Source organism: Schistocerca americana, chromosome 5, assembly GCF_021461395.2.
Source record: "Schistocerca americana isolate TAMUIC-IGC-003095 chromosome 5, iqSchAmer2.1, whole genome shotgun sequence".
NCBI lineage: Eukaryota > Metazoa > Arthropoda > Insecta > Orthoptera > Acrididae > Schistocerca > Schistocerca americana.
In genome coordinates, this window is record NC_060123.1 from 203,308,027 (window position 1) to 203,334,782 (window position 26,756).

Consider the following 26,756-nt stretch of genomic DNA (forward strand, 5'->3'; position numbering starts at 1 on the left):
TCTGTACAACCTCTGGTTTAGTCAGTTTATCCAGGTCCCATCTCCTTAAATTCCCACCTTTTTGCAGTTTCTTCAGTTTTACTCTACAGTTCATAACCAATAGATTGTGGTCAGAATCCACATCTGCCCCTGGAAATGTCATACAATTTAAAACCTGGTTCCTAAATCTCTGTCTTACCATTATATAATCTATCTGATACCTTTTAGTATCTCCAGGGTTCTTCCATGTATACAACCTTCTATCATGATTCTTGAACCAAGTGTTATCTATGATTAAGATATGCTCTGTCCAAAATTCTACGAGACGGCTTCCTCTTTCATTTCTTACCCCCAATCCATATTCACCTACTATGTTTCCATCTCTCCCTTTTCCTACTCTCGAAGTCCAGTCACCCATGACTATTAAATTTTCATCTCCCTTCACTACCTGAATAATTTCTTTTATCTCATCATACATTTCATCAATTTCTTCGTCATCTGCAGAGCTAGTTGGAATATAAACTTGTACTACAGGCGTGGGCTTCGTGTCTATCTTGGCCGCAATAATGCTTTCACTATGCTGTGTGTAGTAGCTTACCCGCACTCCTATTTTTTTAATTCATTATTAAATCTATCCTGCATTACCCCTATTTGATTTTGTATTTATAACCCTGTATTCACCTGACGAAAAGTCTTGTTCCTCCTGCCACTGAACTTCACTAATTCCCACTATATCTAACTTTAACCTATCCATTTCCCTTTTTAAATTTTCTAACCTACCTGCCCGATTAAGGGATCTGACATTCCACATTCCGATCCCTAGAATGCCACATTCCGATCCGTAGAATGCCAGTTTTCTTTCTCCTGATAACTACGTCCTCTTGAGTAGTCCCTGCCCGGAGATCTGAATGGGGGACTATTTTACCACCGGAATATTTTACCCAAGAGGACACCATCATCATTTAACCATACAGTAAAGCTGCATGCCCTCGGGAAAAATTACGGCTGTAGTTTCCCCTTGCTTTCAGCTGTTAAAATATACATGCCGTTAAAATATACATGCAAACGTTAAAATGAGAAGTCCTATCTCTTCCGCCATATTCTCCATATGTTGCTCTCTCTGCCTACCACCTTTTCCTATCAGTGGCATACAGTCTAGCTGAGCAGCACTTCCAGTCATATGAACAAGTGCAAAATTGAATCGATTCATGGATCCCCGCAAAAGATGCCCAGTTCTTCCGCCACAGGATTCATATGCTATCTGAAAGATGGGAGAGTGTAATGGCCAGTGATGGGCAATACTATGAATCATAATTTTTTTGTAAGTTTTTCACAATGAAGTCCTGAACTTCGAGAAAAAACGGTGGAAGCAAATTTGTTGACCTAGTATTATTTGTCATTTTCTTCTTCCTGAACCACCTCCAGTTTCCAGATGTGATGAATGAATGCTATCCTCGTATTTCTATCCAAGTAAGCATTGTTGTCCATTAACTGCTGCATATACAGGCTTTGTACTGTTGGATAATTTTTAATCTGATTGATCCATTTCTTCACTGGTTCTTGTTCGTCTCTTGCTTGCAAGTTCTTTCTAGTCTTTTTTGTGAAACTATTATTTTTTGATGGCTGTACTATTTCAATCTGGCTTCAATGTAAATCTCATCAAGGGATAATTTCACTTGGACAAAAGGGTGTATTTCATAATTATTTTGTTTTGCCCCTACTAATTTTCTGAATCAGTTCTTAAGAAACTTGTTTTATGATCTAATTAACATTTATTTAATGAAATATAAATTGGATGTGAATAATCTACACAAAGACAGAAACAGGAAGCTTTAAAGTTTAAAGATACTGCAAATGCTGCATTGGAGACGAAAGGTCCTCTGCACTGAAACTGCAGACTCACTGCTTCCAAAATCAAAACTGCAGAAAACTTTACACAGCACCATAGTCATCTTACAACACAAACTGGATGTATGTTGACGTGAGCATTCTAGCAGTTGTTTACACAACTGTCAGTGTTCTAGTAGTGGTAACAAATTTTCAAATGGTATGAGGCTTATTCAGGTCAAATTTATATTTCATGATATAAAAATTAATGAAACTGAGTCCATCTTTTTAAATAACCCTATAGTTTGTTGTTTACTGTTGGACTGGGTGCAGTTCACTAGACCGAATGAGGTAAATGGTATGAAAAAGATCTTGTAGAGTATGAATTTTGTCTTAACTGAACTTTATCCCGGAGAAGTGTTCATGCGAGATGGTAAAACTGTGTTCCATTTTGTACTCTACTGTATTACACTGCTAAGGTATATGAACTGATATATTTTTTCCAACTTTATTCAATGTGATTTTAGTAAAACTGTTCTCTCATTTAACATACAAAACTAAAGTTTTGAGTGTGTTTATCTTGAGTCTAAATTGTTTGAGCATAGCATTTCAAAGGTTCAGTTTCTGTTGTAATTCAGTCTTATTTTCATCCTGAATGTTAAACACATTGACAGCAATTTAATTCTGTTTACTAAAACACGAAGTACAGGTTTATTCTCAAGTTATTCTCAGATTTTACGTCTGTATGCATTGTGAAACAATTGTGATCATTACACTCCAGGCTGTGTTAATCATGTTGACTTTGGCATTGTCCATACCAGTCGTTTTGGCTTTAGACATGTTCTTCGGTTTGTTTTCATTTCCGCTTCTGACCATATAAGAGAAAGTTCAGCATGCTGAAACCTCCTGCTTTCATTATCTCCTGTAATTTTATATTTGAACTTTCAAACTTACTTACTGTTTTGGAAAAGTATCACACATTATGTCTTTGTCTATAATGAAAAGAGTTTTAAAATGAAGGAATTGCAGCAATAACAGTAAAAATGTAGAACAAAACTTTAAGTAGTTCTAGGGAGAATACAACAGTGTAGAAGGGCCTAAGAAGGGATTAGATATTGTGTTCAAAGACACCTTCAAGAAGTTGCGATATCTACAGAATAGTTCAAAATACAGATCTCGGTGATGAAATATATGCAGTGGTCACGACAGCAAGCGGTTGCAATACAGTGCAGCAGCTGTTGTAATTATTGGCTATTACAAGTGACCAGAAGGCATGTGAGAAGCAGATGATGTACATGGGAAGAAGATAAGTTTAAACGAAAATAGGTGCAGTTACAAAAGAGATTCAGGAATCAGTTTATCCCTTTTGTACAACCCCCCCCCCCCCCCCCCACACACACACACACACACACAGAGAGAGAGAGAGAGAGAGAGCGTGTGCGTGTGTGTGTGTGTGTGTGTGTGTGTGTGTGTGTGTGTGTGTGTTGGGGGGCGGGGATTGGGGGGGGGGGGGGGGGCAAGCATGTGCATGCATGCGTGCCGAGGAAAGAGCATCAGCTTGAAAGCTAGAGAAATTTCTGTACTGTTTTACATTTCTGTGCACCACACATCAATCAGTTGCAGATGAGTTGGTCTCTTTCTGTATTTTGTTCATCTCATAAATTAAATATAATATAATTGGATTTGTGAAAAAATCTACTCACAAAGTGGTGGCAGGAGACTGAGTAGATTTTTCATCTATCCAGTTACATTATATTTTCAAAAATTTATTATTTTCATAAATGAAATAGGTTACTAGGTGTAATTAAAAAGCAAACTTAAAAGTCAACATTATAAAAAAAATGTGACTGGCTATCACTTATTTGAGAGCAGTTTGCAGTAAAAAAGGGTGAGATAGACTGCGCTGGTTCTTTTTCAATATATTGAAAAAGCCTGGGGCTGCTAATTATGGGAGCACTGCTTCATATTTTTCTTCTTGATCAAGGATAATATGTGCTTATGCCAGACAACAGAGAAGATTCTAATACGAGTGAAGGCAAAAAAAAATTTTTTAGTTATCTAAATCTTGAATATAATTAAAAAATTTTCTCACACATTTTAGGCTGTTTCTTTACTTTTTTCTCCTTATCTCCATCCCCTAATTCTCTCCTCACCTCAAGATATCAGACCAGTGTTGATTATGAATGGTCACACTATTCATGAAGAAAGGACTTTTAAAAAATGAAGAAGTGGTAAGTACAACTCCAAAGAAGTTTGACAAATTAATACTGAGGAATGTTGATGAAATGATAAATGAAATAATATTGTTTACAAAAATTATTACTTTTCTTTATTCTGCAACAACTGTATATATACAATATAAAAAGTATACAACATGAGTAAAACTCTATAAAAATTAGTACTTGGTTCCAACAATTTAAGATATGTACTTAAAAACAGTAAGTTACTGGTAAGAGCTGAATCCACTACACTGAGTTTGTTAGACAGTCTTACAGGGAAGACTAAAATTTTTGTTCTTCAGAACATAAAATTACCATCAAATAAGAAACCATTTTAGTGGGCTAAAATATGTTCCTCATGCATACTAACAAAGGACTCTTTGAAGTCAATGTTTTTGAGGTACAATACCAAGTATATTTTAAAATGGATGTAAGTGTCAGACAATGGTCTCTTGACAAAATAAAGTAAATTATTTTTTCAACTGGTGACTCCTCTTAGATATGTACCTCACAATTTTGAAGCAAAACTTTTTGACACTACTGAACAGTTAACTTTATGAAATAGCATTTTAACCTCTTTTTAACACTTACTGTTTTATTTTCATTAGGTAGAGGATAAAATAATTAGATTTATGCCAACAGTTTGGAGAGTAACTCTTCATGTGTCCACTAAAATTTTTCTCTCTTTTCCTTCAATACATATATACTCTTCTTGAAATGTGAACTTAAGTCTAATGACTGACTACTCCATAAACAATGTAAGTGTTATGTTGTCAATAAAACTCTATTTCACCGCAAAAGTAAAATGCTATTTAAATATCTTCATAAGTAATTAACAAGTTAAATTGCTTAAATGTAATTAAAACAATAGTTTTCCAACTCTAAGTAGTATCTATAGAAAACTGTTGTACTAAATCTTGCAATCATTAATTAATTAACTGAAACAGTGAAGCGGATGGGAGAGGGGGGGGGGGGGGGAGACGATGACTGAACAATTGTATGTCACAACACTAAATTTCACATGAGCAATTACATTATTTTGATTAAAACTCCTGAGTAGATAATGACATATGTATGTAAAACAACATCTGTTTACGGTTATTAGAACATCTTAAATTATGTAGCTGAGTATGAATCTTTTCATTAAATACATAAATTACTTTAAAATATCTGTCTTCATAATTTCATTGGTTACTGCCCAATGTATTATATCTGTTGAAGGTGTGTTTCATTCTCTCTCTAGTTTTAGAATCAGGATGAAAACTTGAAACCTCCTAACACAACACAAATACTGTTCATCCAGATTATTAGATTTTCAGATAAATATACAAAAGTGTGTGTAGAGGATTAATCCAATGGAAACTTTCTAATCTCAAGCCCTACATACACCAAATAATGTAACTAATTATGAGCAAGTAATTCATATCATTAGATTTCTTCACTTGGTAATGAGAATTCACAACTGTTCATAGAACATATAAGCAGGAAATCAGTCATCAAGTTTATATCACATTTTGATTCAGGTATATAGTTATAACTTTAGCCCATCATAGTTGTCTTTCCTGATATGCATAATGTATGGAGTTCATGAAATACACTTCTTGTCTTTATTGGCCATATTATCAATAATGCAGCATGTGTTACAACCATACCTCTGGTTTCTTGTATCTAAAGTTGAAATTTTACTTGTGTATAAAACCTCTTTCATTTTACAAAGAAAATGGAAATCACTCTACCTGGTACTGCATAACACCAAATGCTGACATTTTGTCCACATTTATTATAAATTAAATTATCACCACAACTTACTGACGAGTTTCAACAGAAGGGTGGACCAGTCTTACAAAATTTTGTAAGGCAGGGTATGGCAAGGTAGTGTGGGGTGGGGACAAACTGCATAAATAATGTTTTAATTACAGGCAAATAATCTCAATAAAGCAATTTTAAACCAACGTGCACCTTTATCTGTGTAGCAAACTGTGATTGATAAAATATTAAATAATTTAAATATATGCAAGACAAAAAGCTGTCTTCATCATGACTGTCAGAAACCACTGACAACAAGATCAGGAATTTTTCTTCAGTTTTAGATAAGATATGAAAGAAACTCAAATGCTAGAGAACCAACTGGCATATATACATTTTCATGAATGGAAATGAGAAACCTCACATGGTGCAAGGATTTTTTTGTGTCACCTATTATTTCTTTCATCTTTGGCAGTAGTTTGTGCATGTGGAAAAATCAAATTTAACCATGGTTTGGGGTTCATGTATGTCCCTAACAATTGGCTAAGTAAGTCATTTCCAAGGTGGCACAAAGGTTTGAACATACTGCCTCTAATAGGATCATGGCTACAAAAGGACTGCAGTATTCATACTGACATTTGGTTTTATAAAAACTTAAATTACAAACAAAAGCCTAAGTGACCAAAAATCTTAGGGTGTCCACAATTAACCCCCACAGTATCAAGAAAAATCATGATTCACGTAGGTATGATGACTAAAATAAATGGAAGGGCAGCAATATGCTAATTGTACATCACTCCAATAAATAATCATTATTTCTAACATGTCTACTGGAAGTATGGAGACTAAATCTACAAATGGAACAAATCTGGTGGGAGCTGTCATGTACAAAGTCTGACTCATATTTTTCAGAGTAATTTTAGAGCTTTCAGTTATAAGCAAGGGGACATGTTATGTTATGGTCTGTCACAGAAAAAAAAACCACAGTGCAGACTGGAGTAGTGAACTACAGCGGAAGTCTGGATTGGAATTGGAACATCTACTATTAAACTTTGACTTAGAGGAAAAAAGATGGTAAACATAAGACATTTCTTAGAATGCACTGGAACATTCAGAACTACTAACCATTAGACATGAATAATGAGTGCTATTAGATGAAGGTTCTTGATTGCACACAAACAACACACTTTGGAACCAATTTGACTTTTTAATGCACTAAGTTTATGTTCATGCACAGTGAGTATGATTTAAATAAAAAGATAGCATACCAATAGGAAGTAGTCTGTCTAAAAGAAGGGATTTGGGCGCAGCAACAAATAAGGAGCAACTAGGGTATTACAAAACCTTTGAAAGCAAGTAATTTATCAATCATGAAAACAAAGAAGGAGGGGAAACAAAATGTTATAGTCAGGCTATTACAAAATATGCCAGCCATTACAACTAATTATGGAATTCAAGAAAGCAATGTTTTTAGTGTAACAATACTCCAGTTTTGTACAGACAATCTACTTTGTAAAAATGAAAATGCTATTTAAGAAACAGCTTAGGAAGTCTTGACACAAAATGCAATATTGATTGTAAGTTTCCCATACTCTGAAACATTTATGAAGCATGACTATATTAAAAAGTAGTTTGCAGATGCCACAAGTTCAAGTGATTCTAGAGAAGACAAGAAAATTGTTAGTGGACTACCTCTACATCTACATCATTGTCATTAGAAACTTTTAGTGGGGCAATTCATTAATATTTTAGTTACATAAGTGGCTTAATTGATATCATCTAAGGAACACTGTAAAGATAATTATGCTACAGCTAACAAAGAGTTATGATACAACTTTACTAAAGAAGAACAGGGAGGCAGATAAAAGCTGAACACAGCAGTATGAGGATTATTAGGAAAATTTTAATTCTGGCATATGCAATACGTTAAGGAACTGTGATTTAAGTTGAAACCACACCCAAAGTGAAGAGAAATATATACTTCTCAAAATACTCAAAGTGCTACAAGCTTCTTTAACGTGTGAGATACTGTTAATGGAATCAGATACAACATACTGGTTTGCTAGTGTTATATTTCACCTCAGTCAGACATGATAGTTTGGTCATTTACTAAAATTAAAAAACATTCCAATTATAAGTAGAGTGTACCCTGGAGTAGCAGTTGACAGCTGGTACAATGTTTGCAAGAAGTCTGGTACAGACTGGTAAAATACTTTATAATTATGTGATACTATTTTTGATATGAAATTAATTTGCTGTTAAATTGGAGCAAAGGGATAAGACAATTAGTAAATGAAAGCTGTCATATTTCCAGATGAGCATCAGCAATTTTTACAAGTTATATCAAAATGCCAGAAAACTATCATTGAAATGTTAACCAAATTCCAACATCTGTCACCTCTTTACAACACAACTTGCACCACATTTAACATAGATATTTTTTACAGTTATATTTATACCACACACATTCAAAATTGTCAGGCAGGGAATACACTATTGCTGTAACTAAAGTTAATGCTTTTTATATTGTCAAAAGGGGAATAGCATATTTACCCCATATGAAATTAACAGCAATGTGAGAATTTGCGCAATTCCATGGAGATGAGTTATGACTACCTTTCTTTGTCAGAATTCTTGCCTGACCTGTCAGCAAATACAAAGACCTGATGCTACACATGAATGAAGCAGAGCAAGATGAATATAATATTTTCATTTTGAAAAAGCTATGAACATTTTAATGGCTCAACAAAATGAGATCATTTACTTTCAAGCAGAACATATTCTGAAGCAGCAGTTCTCAAACTGTACTTCTTGAAATCATAAGGTTCTATGTTAAACAAAACAAATTAAAGTAACAAAATTCATATTTACAACATAGACAATTAAATGTTTTTATACCATACTTCACTGAGATTGTGAAACAAGTTGTGTGTTTTAGTGCTCATTAAAATTATAGTTTGCTCAGTATTCCCTTGATGGAGAGCTTTCTTAAATGTTCATGGCTAACAATATTTGGTAACTGCCAGATGCTACAACACAGGTACTCAGAATTAAGACTGTTGAAAGTAATGCCATCACAGATTGAGAAATAGCGAAGTCAAGTACAGTTTTGTTTTAAAAAATTCCATTCAGCATCATGTAATATGCTGAAGCCAGTCCTCAATGAGAAATTAACATCACATGTAAAAGTGGAAATAAAACACAGTTCAATAAATTACAGTGACAGCAATGAAAACACTAACATATATTCAGTGAACAGCTTCAGATACATTAGTCAATCACTTATTCCCTACAGAAATTACAGCTACTGGTGACTACATATGTATATGTAGCAACAGCAAAGGATACCACTAGACTGAAAACAAGGGCCATGAATATTCTATATACACTGCTCAACAGAATTAGGGGACCACATGTATCAATGTCCAGTTTTTGCTGCAAAGGGTACCTGTGGTCTCATTGCACGTTTTAAAATCTTCGCTTTCAATGTACGCAAGAATTAAAATCATTGCCATCTATTGGTTGTGTTATGCATTACAGTGCCAGGTGACCCCTCGGAATGAAGTGAGTACTGGCGTCCCAGTGTTTTCTAGTGAGGTACACAGACGGCAGATGTCATTTGTAGACATTTTATTCAACCAAGGACATGCAATGCGACATCTTAATGCAGTGCAAGTTGGAAGGGCAGTCTGTTTGACCCAAAAAGGATAGACTTTTGGTCATGTCGCTGCAAATGCCAATACCTTTCCATGTGTCATCCATTGATTATGGACATGCTACAGGGAGACAGGTCAGTACCCAAGGCGAGTTCCACAAGGTTGCATAACACCACATGAAGTGCGATATCTGGCCATCTCTGAGTTACGGCACTGTACGGATACGATGACATTCTGTTTGAGTACCCCACTTTACATGACTGCATCTTGCAGCTTGCCTTCATTTCTGTCTTTCCCATGTTAAGTGGCAACACCATTACTGGTGAAACGTGTCAGTCACAGATGAGTCCAGATATCCTATGACACAAGGTGATGGCTGTGTTCATGTTCACAGACAAGACGAGCAGTGTGTGCCAGATGTTATGCTCTGTTATGTTGTGGGGAGGCTTCAGTGTAATCAGCCACACGGATTATATGAATCTCGTCATCGTCCATAGTCACCTTACTGCCATGGAGTACACTGAACAGATCCTTTTCGAGCAAGTGGTGGGCACTGCATATGTGTTAACCCGGAAATCCTACTAATGCCAAGGCCTATGTGGTGGGTGTCAGCAGGGATGTCTTTGCGAAGCCTGGACAATGAAGTAATGGAATGGCCCGCAGTGAGTCCCAACCTAAGCTGCATTGTGCTTATGTGGAACATGCTTGACAGAAGTGTTAATGGTTGTCCTGTTCCACAACAGACTCTCCAAAAACTCTCATGTGCTGTCATTGACGAATGGGATAGGATACTACAGTGTGACCTCCACAGGCATATATGAAGCATGCCACGTGTCAGGCAGCGATAAATGCTCACACACACCATACTTGTTATCGAAGCACTAAGTCCAATGAAAAACCCCCAGAACAATGAGATGAAGGACTGTTTTCACTTTGTTTTTGACACGAGTCAGACTTTTCAGTTCTCTTTATGTAAATGATCGAAGATGTAATGATGTTTTGTTGTGTAGTTCCTTTGTGAAAGATAATAGAATTTGGTAACATATCCAATCATCAATTATTGCGCAATGGAGTATGGCAGATGCCCAAAGTCATGCCCCCTAATTCTTCTGAGCAGTGTATACATCCCACTGATTTCTGTAGTGAATAATCTGAGAACTTATTGATGAATCACATCCTGCAGAAAAAATTCAAATATTAAGAAAATGTTGAAGTATGCCATGCTCTTCAAGATAAAAAAGTAGCTGAGAATATACAGTCTTTACTCCATTTCCACAAACAGTGTGACTGTATTTACACTCAAACCTCTGGATGATTAGGAACAAAATGCAGAAGCCTCATTATAATCAGTATGCACTGAAATATACTGTTATAATTCCTGGAGAGTAATCACATTGAAACCAATGTAGATAAGGCACAGAGTCACTGAGCAAGATGGTAAGTTACCAAATATATATTCAGTGTTTTATTACAACTGGCAAAGTGAAACTGTAAAACTGATACCTGCTAATCTCAAAGAATGTGTGCAACACCATCAGGAAAAAAAGAAAATAAGTATTTATAGTTTTACATTTGACTACTATGGTGTTTTACATGTTATAGCTACCTGTTAAGGAATCAGTTACGGTAATTCAATAAGTATTATTGCTTAAAAACAGCTGTAAAAGAGATGCTGTTAATCATTTAAAGTTTTCATTTTCTTAAAAAAATAACTTGTTATATACAATTTTTAAGTCCATACACCAACTCGTCACATGATAATTTCACTGCACATTGTACAAAAAACAGCACACCAGCACTAAACAAACAGAGCACACATTCTTTCACTAACTGTGTTTTGTTTTACAATGTTAATACAACCAGGACTATGACACAGTGCAGACAGATCGCTCAGATTCTTCTTTCCCGTCTTCTATGGAATCAGTTTCTTGTATTTCATTTTCTGCATCAGTAGCTTCTCTTGCATCAAAGACGGAATGTAAATTTCTTTCACGAGTCCTCTCTGAACGGTGCAATTCATTTCTTAACGTATCATGGAATCCCCCTGAACTGCTTGAATGGGAGGTTCTTGCTTGTTGACCACTACTGTGATGGCTGCTGACATCTACGTTAGAACTTGCCCTTCTAGAATGAGGTGCAACAGCTGGCAGTAATTGGGGTGAACTTGGATTCTGCTGAAGTTGCTGCTGAAGATGCTGCTGCTGTTGTTGCTGTTGCTGTAATATTTTCTGTTGTTGCAGATACTGTTGTTTGCTGCTCAAGATTTTACTTAATACTGGAACTTGGTTCTGCACAGCTAACAGGAAAGGCCTATAACCAAGGCTGTCAGAAAAAAAGTATTTCATTAAACAAATAGAGAGAATAGCAACTGTTTAAAAATACTAGTCATCAAGAGCAACATTATATGCAAGGTAACATACACAATAAACCATTATAAAAGGAATACATTTATGATATTAACTTTGCATGTTATACTATCCAACAACAAAACGGTTTTCATGATACAAAATTCATTACTCCAATACATAATGTATTTGCTATAAATCAAAATTTTAAAAAACTAATGAGTTATTCAATTTTAAATTATTAAATACATTCAAAGTTACGTAATATGTTGTTGTTGTAAGCTTAATGGAGAAAAAATCCAATAAATATAGAATAGTTAGGAAGTAAAACAGAAACGGCATTAGAAAAAACTCATTCCAATACTGTGCCACTTGTCTGTGTGTGTGTATAGCAGGAGGGAATGATAGCAGCAAGGTAATTTAATCATCAACAGAACAATTTTTCATCTTTGCTGGTTTTCTGTTTATGCAGAGAATCCTTCATGGAGGCTCTTAAGGTGGATGATATTAGTGTCAAAACAGTTGGAATAATTAAAACTGAACAAGGCCTTATTACCTGAAGGAACCCATGTGAGATTCTATATTGATGAAAATGGAAAGTGTTATATCGCCAGGAAAACCATGACTAAATGCTACCAACACAATACTCCAATGTTTCCAGGCCCGTGAGAGATGATGTTTAAAATTTTATCCTTATGCAGGCTTATTTTCAGTACAGAAAATGGCCATTCCTACAGATGAAGAATGGTGTGAGTACAAGATGGCTATCGGACGTGTGTAATGTTACTGGAATTACTCAGGCGAGAGATTGAAATACAGCCCAGAGGACACACATGTGCAGCTTACTGGCATCATCTGGACTTTGAGGAAGGTCGAATCGTTTGAATGAGAGAGATGCGAGCATCACCCCAACAGACTGCACTGATAGCTGGCTGTAAATTAGTGACTGCAAAACTAGTTATGATGAATTGTTTTAGATTAACAGTATGGCAAGAAGCATAGACTTGGGTCCTTCCAGTAGGATTCTACCACAAGAAGAGCAGAACAGCACAGGATTGTCTGACAGGCTGTGAGAGAGATGGAAACCAGCTGAAACCGAGGCAGACACGTTCAGAGTACCAGGTAGAAGGACTGGTGGTGCATGTAAACACGTTCAGAGCACAAAGGGACAGGTACAAATGTGCGCGTGTTAACACGTCCAGAGCAGTTGAAGGGTTAAGGCTAAAAAGGGCTAAGGGAAACAGTAGAAACCTCTAGGATTGGAAAGATACTCCAATGGTCAAACTTAATGCCTCCAGTAATAGGGCTTGCAAGTAACCGCTTCCTAGAAGCGTGCAGATGCAGTCCACACTACATGTGACACAACCAACTGAGCGCTGATAAATCAGTCACATCAATGTGGAAATATATGACTCAGGTGAGTGATTTCACAAGCCTTGCATTAACATGTTCCAAGGAATGATTCATCCTGATCTTGTCATACCACTCAAACACTGCCACGATTTTATTTTAATATGAAGAGCATTTTCAGCAATGTATCCAATATCATTCTTAATTACATACATCTACTCTAGATCTACATCTATACTCTGTAAACCACCATGAGCTGCGTGGCAGAGAGTACATCCCATTGTACCGGTTATTAGGGTCTCCCCCTGTTCTGTTCATGTATGGAGTGCCGGAAGAATGAGAGTTTGAATGCCTCTGTGTGTGCAGTAATTATTCTAATCTTGTCTCACAATCCCTCTGTGAATGATACATAGGAAGTTGTAGTATATTCCTAGGGTAATAATTTAAAGCTGGTCCCTGAAACTTTAACAGTTTTTTTCGGGATAGTTTATGTTTAACTTCAAGAGTCATCCGGTTCATTACCTTCTGTATCTCTGTGACACTCTGGCATGGATTAAACAACCTGTGACAATTCGTGCTGCCCTTCTATGTATATGTTCAATATCCCCCGTTAGATCTACCTGCTACGGGTCTCACACATTTGTACAATATTCTAGAATTGGTTGCATAAGTGATTTGTAAGCAATCTCCTTTGTAGACTGATTGCACTTCCCCAGTATTCTACCAATAAGCTGAAGTCTACCACCTGCTTTACCCACAACTGAACCTATGTGATCATTCCATTTCATATCCCTATAAAGTGTTACACCTAGGTATTTGTAGAGTTGGCTGATTCTAACAGTGACTCATTGATATTACTATCATTTATGTGAGATCATAGTCCAAACTGTCACTTGGATGCCAGTTTCCTTTGGCAGAAATTCTTTTCCCAGTGAATCTAAATCAAAGGAGATATCACTGATAATACAAATTTTGTAGGACTTACTCAATTAAACAAACTTGTTTGGTGGAAGAGTTTTTAAAATTCCAAATTATGCTTTCTATGTCTAAATACTTTCATAATTTAACATGTTTTGTGAAAGTCAATCTTGAGATGAGTTGACATGATTGTGAATGCCTTGTATTTGGCCTGAACAATTTAATTAATGAAAATTATTCAACAGGAAATGACATTTTTGAGACTTTTTTACTGTTCCAGAAACTGACCTTCAATAGCTCATGATCACCACACAAACAGAACTGCACTAAATGTACCACATCCAGTAGATTGTTCCCTCATAATTAACTAATGAAAAATAGGACCATCAACGTTTTAAAAGAATGTGAGAATGTATACACCAGTCGGCTAGATATAACATTAAAGGACACACATTGAAAGTAGGCATCACATTATTTGAATTAATCTTAACTATGAAAATTATGATCATGATTGATACCACTAAATTTTCTGAACTATCTTGCTCTAGTCCTAATTTGTTCCCACATAGCACATTTCAAATTTTTCACATTTTATTGCAATCATACCTCTTCCTTTAGGAATAAATAACATCATTATTCACAACCAGTGGTTTTTATTTATTTTTCCATTGGTGATTTAGCTATTTATTCATACTGGTGGAAAAATTCTAGAAAAAAGAGCTAAACATCAAAATACTTATAAAGCTTTAAAGTTGTATGCTGTGTTATCACAATTGCTCTGGTTGTCGCCCACCAGCAGAATGGACGACATTTAGACAACTACTAAAAAAATGGTTCAAATGGCTCTGAGCACTATGGGACTTAACATCTATGGTCACCAGTCCCCTAGAACTTAGAACTACTTAAACCTAACTAACCTAAGGACATCACACACATCCATGCCCGAGGCAGGATTCGAACCTGCGACCGTAGCAGTCTCGCGGTTCCGGACTGCGCGCCTAGAACCGCTAGACCACCGCGGCCGGCCCGACAACTACTAAATTTACCATACACTTCATGAAAGATTTCTTCATCTATACAAGTCATTGCTGCTATAATTCTGCTTGAGCTCATTTATGGTCAGGAACTAAAAGATGAATATCCTATTCCTTCATGTATTCCCACACATTATGGCTGAAAATCTTCGAGGCCAAGAATGTAGGGAAATATCTTGTTGTCCTGTGACCCCTGTCCAGTGTTGAGACAGTGTGTCATTGGGAAATTGTCGTACACTTTTATGTCAGTCTGTTATAACCCCATACAGTGAACAGGTATAATTTAACATCATGGGCCTTCAAGTATAGGCACAGATGGCACAAAAAGTGCTGTGCCGTGCGCAAATATGGCCTCATATCATCTGGCGCACCGGGCCCTCAGCTGCTCTAATTTTCATGGGACAAACATATATTTCACTGTTAGACTGTGCCTCAACATACACCTCAGTTGTGTGTCTCTATACTGATCACTATGTTATTTGGTCTCTTATTATATACCATCAGGTGGAAGCGAGATAAAAGTTGGTCGGTGGGAATTTTGATGTTGTGTTTGTGCAAAGTTACAATATTTTTGGTGACAATGTGTGTTCATTTTGCAGTTCACTATGGCCAATCTGTCAGCGGAAGAAATTCTCGAATATCTTGTTGAGCAGCAGTGCACTCTCACCAATCACCAGCAAGCTCTCTCCGTGGCACTAATCACTTTGGCAGCATCATTGATGCACCAGGGTTCACTGCTGTTGACACAACCCCCACAATTTCCTCCATATGATGATTCTGCGGAAGATTGGGGTGCATACAAAAAATGCCTTTGGCAACATCTCCTAGCTTTTGGTGTCACTGATCCTAATGTGTGTAAGGCTTTCTTTCTATCGTGGATATATCCTCATTTTTAGCATCTTTTGTGTCAGCCAGCTCATCTTCAGGTACCTGCCAGTCTCTCATCTGATGAAAGGTGTCAGTTGCTCTCTACTTATCACTGCAAACATACTCATGTTACTGCTGCTCGCATTGTGTTCTACCATTGTCAAAAGTGGCTGGAACTAAAAGATGAATATCCTATTCCTTCATGTATTCCCACACATTATGGCTGAAAATCTTCGAGGCCAAGAATGTAGGGAAATATCTTGTTGTCCTGTGACCCCTGTCCAGTGTTGAGACAGTGTGTCATTGGGAAATTGTCGTACACTTTTATGTCAGTCTGTTATAACCCCATACAGTGAACAGGTATAATTTAACATCATGGGCCTTCAAGTATAGGCACAGATGGCACAAAAAGTGCTGTGCCGTGCGCAAATATGGCCTCATATCATCTGGCGCACCGGGCCCTCAGCTGCTCTAATTTTCATGGGACAAACATATATTTCACTGTTAGACTGTGCCTCAACATACACCTCAGTTGTGTGTCTCTATACTGATCACTATGTTATTTGGTCTCTTATTATATACCATCAGGTGGAAGCGAGATAAAAGTTGGTCGGTGGGAATTTTGATGTTGTGTTTGTGCAAAGTTACAATATTTTTGGTGACAATGTGTGTTCATTTTGCAGTTCACTATGGCCAATCTGTCAGCGGAAGAAATTCTCGAATATCTTGTTGAGCAGCAGTGCACTCTCACCAATCACCAGCAAGCTCTCTCCGTGGCACTAATCACTTTGGCAGCATCATTGATGCACCAGGGTTCACTGCTGTTGACACAACCCCCACAATTTCCTCCATATGATGATTCTGCGGAAGATTGGGGTGCATACAAAAAATGCCTTTGGCAACATCTCCTAGCTTTTGGTGTCACTGATCCTAATGTGTGTAAGGCTTTCTTTCTATCGTGGATATATCCTCATGTTTAGCATCTTTTGTGTCAGCCAGCTCATCTTCAGGTACCTGCCAGTCTCTCATCTGATGAAAGGTGTCAGTTGCTCTCTACTTATCACTGCAAACATACTCATGTTACTGCTGCTCGCATTGTGTTCTACCATTGTCAAAAGTGGCTGCAACAGTCGTACAGAGCTTGTGCAGGGAACTTCATGGCCTTATGCTTGGTCCCTGATAGAGAAGTTCGTGAAAGTGCTTTACAATGTGAAAATCCCTCTCTCACATATGTTTCGAACACTTCCAAGTCTTTTGAAATAAAATAGAAGCTTGGAGTGAAGTAGCCACCACTGGTTCTCTTCATCAGCTGCCTTCAGTTAGCTCACGTGGGAAGATGATGCTGTAGCCATGCAATCGTGGTTTCCACGACACATGGGGCAGCACCATGCTACACAGTAACACCAGTCAGTGCCACAATAGCAGCCACATGCTGCTCTCCTATAATGTCCTTATTGTTTCGTGCAACTCTCAATCTCCTTCATCAAACATGACCGTGGATATGAACAATGTTCCCAAGTGATGGCAGCCCCAAACAAACCTTATACTGTAGAACATATTATGGATAAGATGTTAAAAATGCAAACAGACATGAGTGCAGAAGTGACTTTGTTACATTCTCAAATCTATGTGGATCTGGGATCATCAGCATTGTCCTGTCCCTCTTTGGTTACAACAAACAACAAATACTCATATTGGGACCATTTTCTACTCCCTTAGCATATAAAGCATTTGCCTGGCCTTTGACCTTTCTAATTTTGGTTTCTCTATTTCTGACCAAGTGCAACTGGTATACAAACGTGCTCTGCTCAGAATTTTCCTCATTGTTATAGGAAGGTTTAGGGTGTGCTACCAATTTCAAGAATAACATCACAATGAAACCGAAGGCACACCCCCATTTTTTCTTTTTGTACCTATCCAGTCCCATGACTCGTCTAGTGAATAGTCTACCCTGTTGGTAATTGCCAAAAAACCTAATGGCAACCTTCAGCCCTGTGACGATTTTAAAATGTGTATAAATTCACAGTCTCTTATTGATAAATACTCCTTATCCCATCAGGATGAAGTCTTAGCACAGCTTTCTTGGGAACAATATTTTTCCAAAATAAACTTGAGAGAAGCCTACTTGCAACTACCTTGAATTATGATTCCAAACGCTTCACCATAGTGAATACCAACTTTGGGTTACACCAACACCAGCGCCTGGCATTTGGTGTAGCTAATGCCTCTGCTATTTTCCAATGATTCTTGGAACAATTCATGGGGCCTTTGAGCTAGAGTGCATTAACTACCTGGATGACTATGGTCTCCAGTTCCTCAACAGACAAACACTTGTGGAACCTCTGTGCCTTATTCACAGTACTGGATGTCGCTGGTTTGAAATGTAACTTGGACAAAGAGCAATTTTTTCAGCCATCTGTTGTCTATCTTGGTTTTGAAGTCTTGTGTACTGGGGTCAAACCTTAACACCAGCATGTTGATGCCATCGTAGCTTTGCTGCATCCTCCCAATGTCAAAGAATGGCAGGCCTCTCTCAGAAAGATTGCGTACTAACAAATTTCTTCCTTATGGGGCCACAGTGGTCCAGCCTCTTAGTGCTCTCTCACATAAAGGTATTCCTTTTCACTAGTACCCTGCCTGTGAGCATGCTTTTACCCTATTGAAGTCAAAGTTACACTCGGCACTTTGCTTGTTACCTTTCAACCATGCCAACATCTTGGTTTGGCCACAGACGTCTCCCAGTATGGCCTTGGGACAGTTCTTTTGCACAAATACAGGGACTGTTGTGAACATGCTATTGCATATGCTTCCCAAACCCTGAACCAAGCACAACAGCACTAACCACACATAAAAAAGCAGCCCTTGCTATTGTGTACGCATTCAAAATTTTCATGTTTTCCTATACAGTTCCATTTGATTACTGATCGTGAATCTCTGGTTTCTCTTTTTCATCCTTCAGCTGCTATTCCAGACAAAGCAGCCCATTTCCTGCAATGCTGGGCTCCGTTTTTGTCATGCTACAACTACGAGATTCACTTCTGCCTCACAGCACAAAATGCTAATCTGGATCCCCTTTCTCTGTGGCTGGTTTGCCACAATCCAGCATTTGATCAGGATGAATTATTGTCACTTTCTTCCACTGCCTCTCTGTTCTTGATGGTGTGTTATTGTTGGCTGCTGAAGAGGTAATGCCCTGGGTTATGTTCCTGTTCACATTGTGGTGGTACATCATGTGTCTTCTCCACCAGGACCATTGGGGTTTCTCTCACACAAAATTGCTGGCCCCGTGCCACATCTTTTAGCCAGGTATTGACAATGACATACGAGAGTTGTGTCAGCCTGCCCACAGTGCAACAACCCATGGTCCCATTCAGTTTCACAGATGTGATGTATGGAGTAGGGATTGCAAAGTAATAGTGTCTTGCAGAGGGAGAAGACATGGTTCTGGGATGCCTGTGCCATGGAGATGAGTTTTTGTGGTATCAGGTTTGTGAGGGCCAGGGATTCACAGAATCTGAAAAGGTGTAGGTCATTGTGAAAGGAGGGATGGGATTCAGAGAAAGGAATCTTAACAGTTACGCTGTTTGGTGGGATTTCTAGGCAGCATTTGAGAAACATGATGTGGGACTGGGTTTTAGCCAGGAAACTGGATACTTTTCTGAACTGGTGCAGAAAGAAAGAGCAAGGATCCATTGTGGCAGGAATGGTGTCCAGGCAATAGGAATAATATATAAATGGACAAAATAGGTATTGATGGTTGAGAGAAAAGCTGGATAAGGGGAAAGATGCGTAAAGATGCATAAAAATATGTAGAGACACACAGACACATGCACAGATATGCAAAAATATGCAGACACGTAAAAATATGCAAAGATACATGAAACCATGTAAAAATACACACAAATGCATTAAAAAGCTTACAGCAACATGGGTGAAAAGGAACACTGAGGTATGGGAATTTCAGCCCTCATTGACCAACGCCTCCAACCAACTGCCTGTAACCTGGTCTCCCACATCAAAGACACCAACCACTTCCTTCACTGACTTACCACAATTCCCACCTCTTTACGTACTGGATCCCTACTCATCACTGTTGATCTCACCTCCCTACACACCAACATCCTTCCTGCCCATGGTCTTACCACTATTGGACACTACCTTTCCCAATATCCTTCAGACTCCAAACCCACTACCTCATTCCTCATACATCTTCCTAACATATCCTAACCCACAACTACTTGTCATTTGAAGGAAATGCACCTGCATGGCATCATCCTATGCCAACCTTTTTTGGGCCATCTAGAGGAGACCTTCCTACCCTCCTAAAACACCAAACCTCTAGTCTGGTTCAGGTTCATTGATGATATCTTCATGATCTGGACTTAGGGCCAAGACAACCTATCTTCGTTCCTTCACAACCTCAAAGCCTTTCTCTCCCACCTGCTTCACATGGTCCTTCTCAACCCACCTTCCTAGATGTTGACCTCCTACTCTCTGATGGCTCCATCCACAGTCATGCCCACATTAAACCCATCAACCACCTACACTACCTGCACTTTGACAGCTGTCATCCATTTCACACCAAAAAATCCCTCCCATACAGACTGGCCACCCGGAGACAGCACATCTGCGGTGACAAAAACTCCCTTGCTCTGTATGCTGAGGATCTCGCCAAGGCCTTCGTAGACAGGCATTATCCCAGAGACCAAGTCCGCAAACAGATCTCCCGTACCATTTGCCCTCACACCACCAATCCTCCCACCATCCTCAAGAATTGGCCACAAAGGAGTGTCCCCTTCATCACCTAGTATTATGCTGGACTGGAACAACCGAACCACATCCTTCACCAGGGCTTTGATTGCCTATCATCATGCCCTGAAATGAGGGACATCTCACACGAGATATTTCCCACCCTGTCTAAAGTGGTGTTTTGTCCCCCACACAACCTCTACAACATCCTAGTCCATCCCTGTGGAAGACCTAGGTGCAAAACCTGCCCAATCCGCCCATCCAGCACATTCTATTCCAGTCCTATTACATGTTTATCCTATCCCATCAGGGGCCGGGACACCTGTGAAAGCAGTCACGTCATTTACCAGCTCTGCTGCAATCATTGCACTGCTTTTTATATTGGTGTGACTACAAACCAGCTACCCACCAGGATGAATGGCTACTGCCAAACTGTGGCCAAGAGCAAAGTAGACGACCTGTGTCAAACATGCAGCTGAACAGAACACACTTGATTTCAGTGGTTGCTTCATTACCTGAGCCATCTTAATCCTTCCTTACACCACCAGCTTTTATGAACTGTGTAAATGGGAATTACCCTTACACCACATTCTTCATTTCCATAACTATCCCAGCCTCAGCCTACAATAACATACTGTCCGCCCCCCCCCTCCCCCCACACCCACCCAACAGTTTCTATTCCCTCTGTCCTATCATCTCCTCCCCCTTCCCATCTCCCAACCTCTGCCAACATATCCACCAGCCTTCCCCACAACTCTCCTTTTTTCCCCCACCTCCCTTCCCCACAACCTCCTGACACTGTACCTGCTGGCAATCTAATCCCTGCACACTCCACCAGACAGTGTCTCTCTCCTCATCCGTACACTACTATCCCTTCCCCTTCCACACCCCTGCAGACTGCTGCTTACATTCCACATGATAGTTGCATTCCGAATTGAGATGCTGGAGTTGGCAGTCTTGCGTGCATGAGGTGTCCTTGCTTATGCGTGTGAATGGTATTTGTCTTTCTTTTACTGATGAAGGCTGTGGCTGAAAGCTTTATGTAACTGTTTTTAATTGTGCCTGTCTGCAACTTAACATGTTTTCTTTATGGTAAGTAGCAATCTGTCTTTACCTAAATTATTGATATTTGTACAATGAGTGGCACCCAGCATGTTACAGCCCCTCCATTTCACACTCACTCCAATGGAGATGCAGAGCCGTTGGTCCGTACTTTCAAAACTCACATAAAAAAATATATCACATAATCTTCTCCTGAAGAAGCTGTCGACAGATCCTTCAGCTCATAAAGGTTCACTTCAGTTGACGATCGTAGCCCAGTGGAGATGCATGCTTCACAGCTGCCAGCCCCATACACAGCTTCATAGCTAATACTTGTCCACCCGGTGACACCTGCTTCGCAGCAGTTCCATCTGGGCTCTTCCATTTGGGCCCATGGGTTTGGCCAGTGCCCTTAAGTAAACACCAGTTGTCATCGATCACTACCAAGACTGCCGCCTCTACGTTTTGCACACCTCCGATGGCTTGGTATCATGACACTATGACCAGCTCTGCTTATGCGAGACCAACCATGTGGTGGAGACTACGCTGGCCCCATGGTTGCCTCCACAGTGTGCTCCACACCCCCTCCAGCTCCTGCACCACCTTCATTCTGTGTGCTGCCACCACCAGGAAGAATAGTTAGCGTCTCCATCTCCACAGCCTGTCGCCTTTGCTGCCTTTGTCTTCTCTGCAGCCTCAATCACAAGAGTGCCTGCCCTGGTGTGGACATGGATATGGCACCTCCATCACCTCTCCTGTGAAGGCATGACACTTGTTCCAGCAGTCATCCTGTTCTGATGAATACATTGACATCTCCACAGTGAACACTTTTCACCAAGGGGGAAGGAGTGTTGTAGCCATTTTTAGTGCGTGTGCATAATTAAACAGTGCATGCGTCAATGGCGTACCCCAAAGAGGCTGCCTCACACTGGCACAGATGGTGCAACAAGTGCTGCGTTATGTTCAAACAGCCTTACATAATCCGAGGCACTGGGCTCTAGACCACTCTAATGTTTATGTGACAAATATATACTTCACTTTTAGACTACATCTTAATGTACACCTTGTTTACGAGTGTTTATACTGATTACTATGTTATTCAGTGTCTTAGTATATTCCTTCAAGTGGAAGTGAGATAAAAGTTGATTGATGGGAAACCTGACATTGTGTTTGTGCAATGTTACAATATATTTTGATGAGGTTCTAAGCTGTTGGAATATGAAGTCACAGAATCCTTCTCAAATTGTGGAGAAAGGCAATCATCTCATTTCAAGATAGTTCATTCTGGACACTTTGTTATCATCATTTTAAATAAATCTATTTCATGGTCAATGTTTTCCTTTGTGTTCTGTAGTCCTCTTGTTTACATCTAATGCAGGTAACCTTTATTGATAACACAAAAATGTTACTTCATTACTAGAAGTTAACTGGTAACAGGTATAACAAATGTTTTTCACTAAATGTGGAACAGTCCCAAAACAATGACAAAAAGTATGCGGAATGCAATTACTTAGGCACACTTGTTCCACTGCAACATGCAAAAAGGCTTGTGTTCACTGGACACCATTTTAATTTAGAATGAGGCTATAAATATTACCAAAGCACTTCCTGGCAGATTAAAACAGTGTGCCGGACTGAGACTCGAACTTGCCTTTTGTGGGCAAGTGCTCAATCAATACATTTCTCCACAATTCTAGGGCATGCCCATCTTTCTACACATCTGCTTCCCAGAATATCCACAGTAGGCCACAGTGCAACTAAACAAGAAAAATATAGCAAAATAACCTAAGAAAAGTACTCAAGGTTTCACGAACATTTTTATAATTTGTCCTTATTTCTGTAGCATTTGTCCATCAGCAAATATATGTGGTTAAAATCAGGTCATTCTTTTTCAAACAAGCTGTATTCTAACTTCTGTTTATAACACCATTCTACACAGAAGTAATAAACATGAAACTCCATACCATTCACTGCTGCTCCACTGACACAGACTAACAAGGCCATTCTTTACCCTCAGGACAGCTTCATAGGAATGTTCTGTAGAGCGAGTGCTGTTAGTGATACGTACAACAGCCAGAGCATCTCGCAGCAAGACAGATATTACCAATGCCCACTCAATGCAGCCGGCTTCTGTGAATAATTGTAACAGGTACCTGGAACAGAAATGTACAGCTATGTACATATAAACAGTTCAAGAGCAACATTTAGTCACTGATAACACTTCAGTGTACAGATCCTGAAATTTCACCATCAGCATCAACTATCTGACTGTGTTGTTCTATCTTCCAGAACGTTCAGACTGTTTTGACACAACTCGCCATCATGTGAATCTGTGATTATCTCAAGCTCACTGGACAAAAAATTAGTCATCCCTAAAGAAATGAATACAAGCATCATTTAATACCCTGTACTCTGCCCCTTGATTTGAAAACTGCCTAGATTCAGTTAGGATGTGAGTCCACAAGGTTGTGCAGGTTTGTTGCCACTGATCGAGGATTTAATCACACAACTGAGTGGATGCTGATGTAGTATCACCTGATGTTCTACCCTGTCCCACAGACTTTCTATGGGGGTTCACAATCTGATGATTTTGCAGGCCTATCAAGAAGTAACATGCTGGAAGAGTGTTCACAAAACCAGTCACATATTCTTCCAGCCTGATGAACTTTGCTGTTGTCATCTTCATGCATGCAGTTCCTGTTACAACGTTCTCTCACTAACAGGTCAGAATGGACCTTCACGCCCGCATCTCGTGGTCGTGCGGTAGCGTTCTCGCTTCCCACGCCCGGGTTCGATTCCCGGCGGGGTCAGGGATTTTCTCTGCCTCGTGATGGCTGGGTGTTGTGTGCTGTCCTTAGGTTAGTTAGGTTTAAGTAGTTCTAAGTTCTAGGGGACTGATGACCATAGATGTTAAGTCCCATAGTGCTCAGAGCCATTTGAACCATTTTGGACCTTCACTCATGTTGTTGTTGTGGTCTTCAGTCCTGAGACTGGTTTGATGCAGCTCTCCATGCTACTCTATCCTGTGCAAGCCTCTTCATCTCCCAGTACCTACTGCAGCCTACATCCTTCTGAATCTGCTTAGTGTATTCATCTCTTGGTCCCCCTCTATGATTTTTACCCTCCACGCTGCCCTCCAGTACTAAGTTGGTGATCCCTTGATGCCTCAGAACATGTCCTACCAACTGATTCCTCCTTCTAGTCAAGTTGTGCCACAAACTCCTCTTCTACCCAATTCTATTCAATACCTCCTCATTAGTTATGTGATCTACCCATCTAATCTTCAGCATTCTTCTGTAACACCACATTTCGAAAGCTTCTATTCTCTTCTTGTCTAAACTATTTATCGTCCATGTTTCACTTCCATACATGGCTACACTCCATACAAATACTTTCAGAAACGACTTCCTGACACTTAAATCTATACTCGATGTTAACAAATTTCTCTTCTTCAGAAACGCTTTCCTTGCCATTGCCAGTCTACATTTTATATTCTCTCTACTTCGACCATCATCAGTTACTTTGCTCCCCAAATAGCAAAACTCCTTTACTACTTTAAGTGTCTCATTTCCTAATCTAATTCCTGCAGCATCACCTGACTTAATTCGACTACATTCCATTATCCTCGTTTTGCTTTTGTTGATGTTCAACTTATATCCTCCTTTCAAGATACTGTCCATTCCGTTCAAATGCTCTTCCAAGTCCTTTGCTCTGTCTAACAGAATTACAATGTCATCGGTGAACCTCAAAGTTTTTATGTCTTCTCCTTGGATTTTAATACTTACTTCGAACTTTTATTTCATTCCCTTTACTGCTTGCTCAAGATACAGATTGAATAGCATCATTGCCTGTATAAATCTGTGTTGGGTGTGAAAGCGATTTTGAATCACAAGATGTGAAATGCATCTCTGGTACCTCTCAGTCAGAACCTTTTCCTGACAACAATTCTCACATTGTGTTTTGTGTGTTACACCACTAATTGTAGACATGTTGAACAGTTCATTGCAAAACACTAACAAATTCAGCAACTTCAGACATTGTATGATCATCTGCATGGTCAAACATGAATGTCCCTTTTTGCCATTCTCTCGTGTCCTTATATTTACCCAAGTTTATGTACAGCGTTGCAGCAATCACTTTGGCCTTATGCTCACAGAGGCAGCATGTGTGCAGTGAGGCACATGACTCGATCTCTGCATAATACATAAAGTGTGACAATTCATCTGTGCACGTATTGAGGTGACTAACTTTTTGCCTGGTGAGTTTATATACAGTTCTAGAAAATGAGACATACGGAAATGACAATTCCACAGAGCTCAGCCTTGAACTGGAAAGCAATTTTCTAACCCTAGTGATGGTGGTGGTGATTAGTAGGATGATGATATTAGTTTTACGGCCCTCAATGGAATGGTTATCGTTGTCCTTGCAGAAAACAAACTAAAGTGAGCTTAGTTAGAACAAAATCTTTCTCATAAGCATTCGTCTTTGGCAACAGTGCATGGACACACACATATTAGACATTTTAAATGTGTCTGGCAATGACAACACAGGGGTGGTTGCTCATCAATATATTAAAATTGATAGCAAAAATAATGCATGGGAGCAAGCACACCTACATTTACTTTCACACTCTTTCCTCAAGCTTAAATAAAAAATAAATGTCGTGTGACTAGGGCCTCCCATCGGAGTAGACCGTTTGCCAGGTGCAAGTCTTTCGATTTGATGCCACTTCGGCGACTTGCTTAAATAAAGCTATAAGATAGTCATGACAAAATACTAAATAAAACAAGGATTAGTTCAAAAAATTGCTTTAAGTTATTCTCCAGTACGTGTGTGCAGCTGACCACCAATGAAAATACAGAAAGAGCTGTGAGAATGGGAACAAGTAAATACTGATTAACAGTTCTATACACGAATGTTAAAAGTGCTTAAACAAAACCTGAGTATTTGTTTAAAAATTTATATTAAAAAAAGAAATGGACAAACAATCAAATATGTAAAACTATTATTCTGATAACTGTGGCT

The 26,756-nt window shown here is 39.0% G+C and overlaps 1 protein-coding gene across 1 annotated transcript in view; it reads right to left on the bottom strand.

Moving 5' to 3' along the window:
• Positions 1-4,115: 4,115 nt before the first annotated feature.
• LOC124616792 (guanine nucleotide exchange factor subunit Rich) overlaps positions 4,116-26,756 on the bottom strand; it is a 292,166-nt gene continuing 269,525 nt past the window's right edge. Inside the window, exons 22-23 of the mRNA XM_047145207.1 lie at positions 23,696-23,884; positions 4,116-11,749 (exon numbers count right to left, since the gene is read on the bottom strand). Of these exons, the coding sequence (XP_047001163.1) occupies positions 11,293-11,749; positions 23,696-23,884 (646 nt within the window). The 3' untranslated portion in view covers positions 4,116-11,292. The remainder of the gene's footprint in view (positions 11,750-23,695; positions 23,885-26,756) is intronic.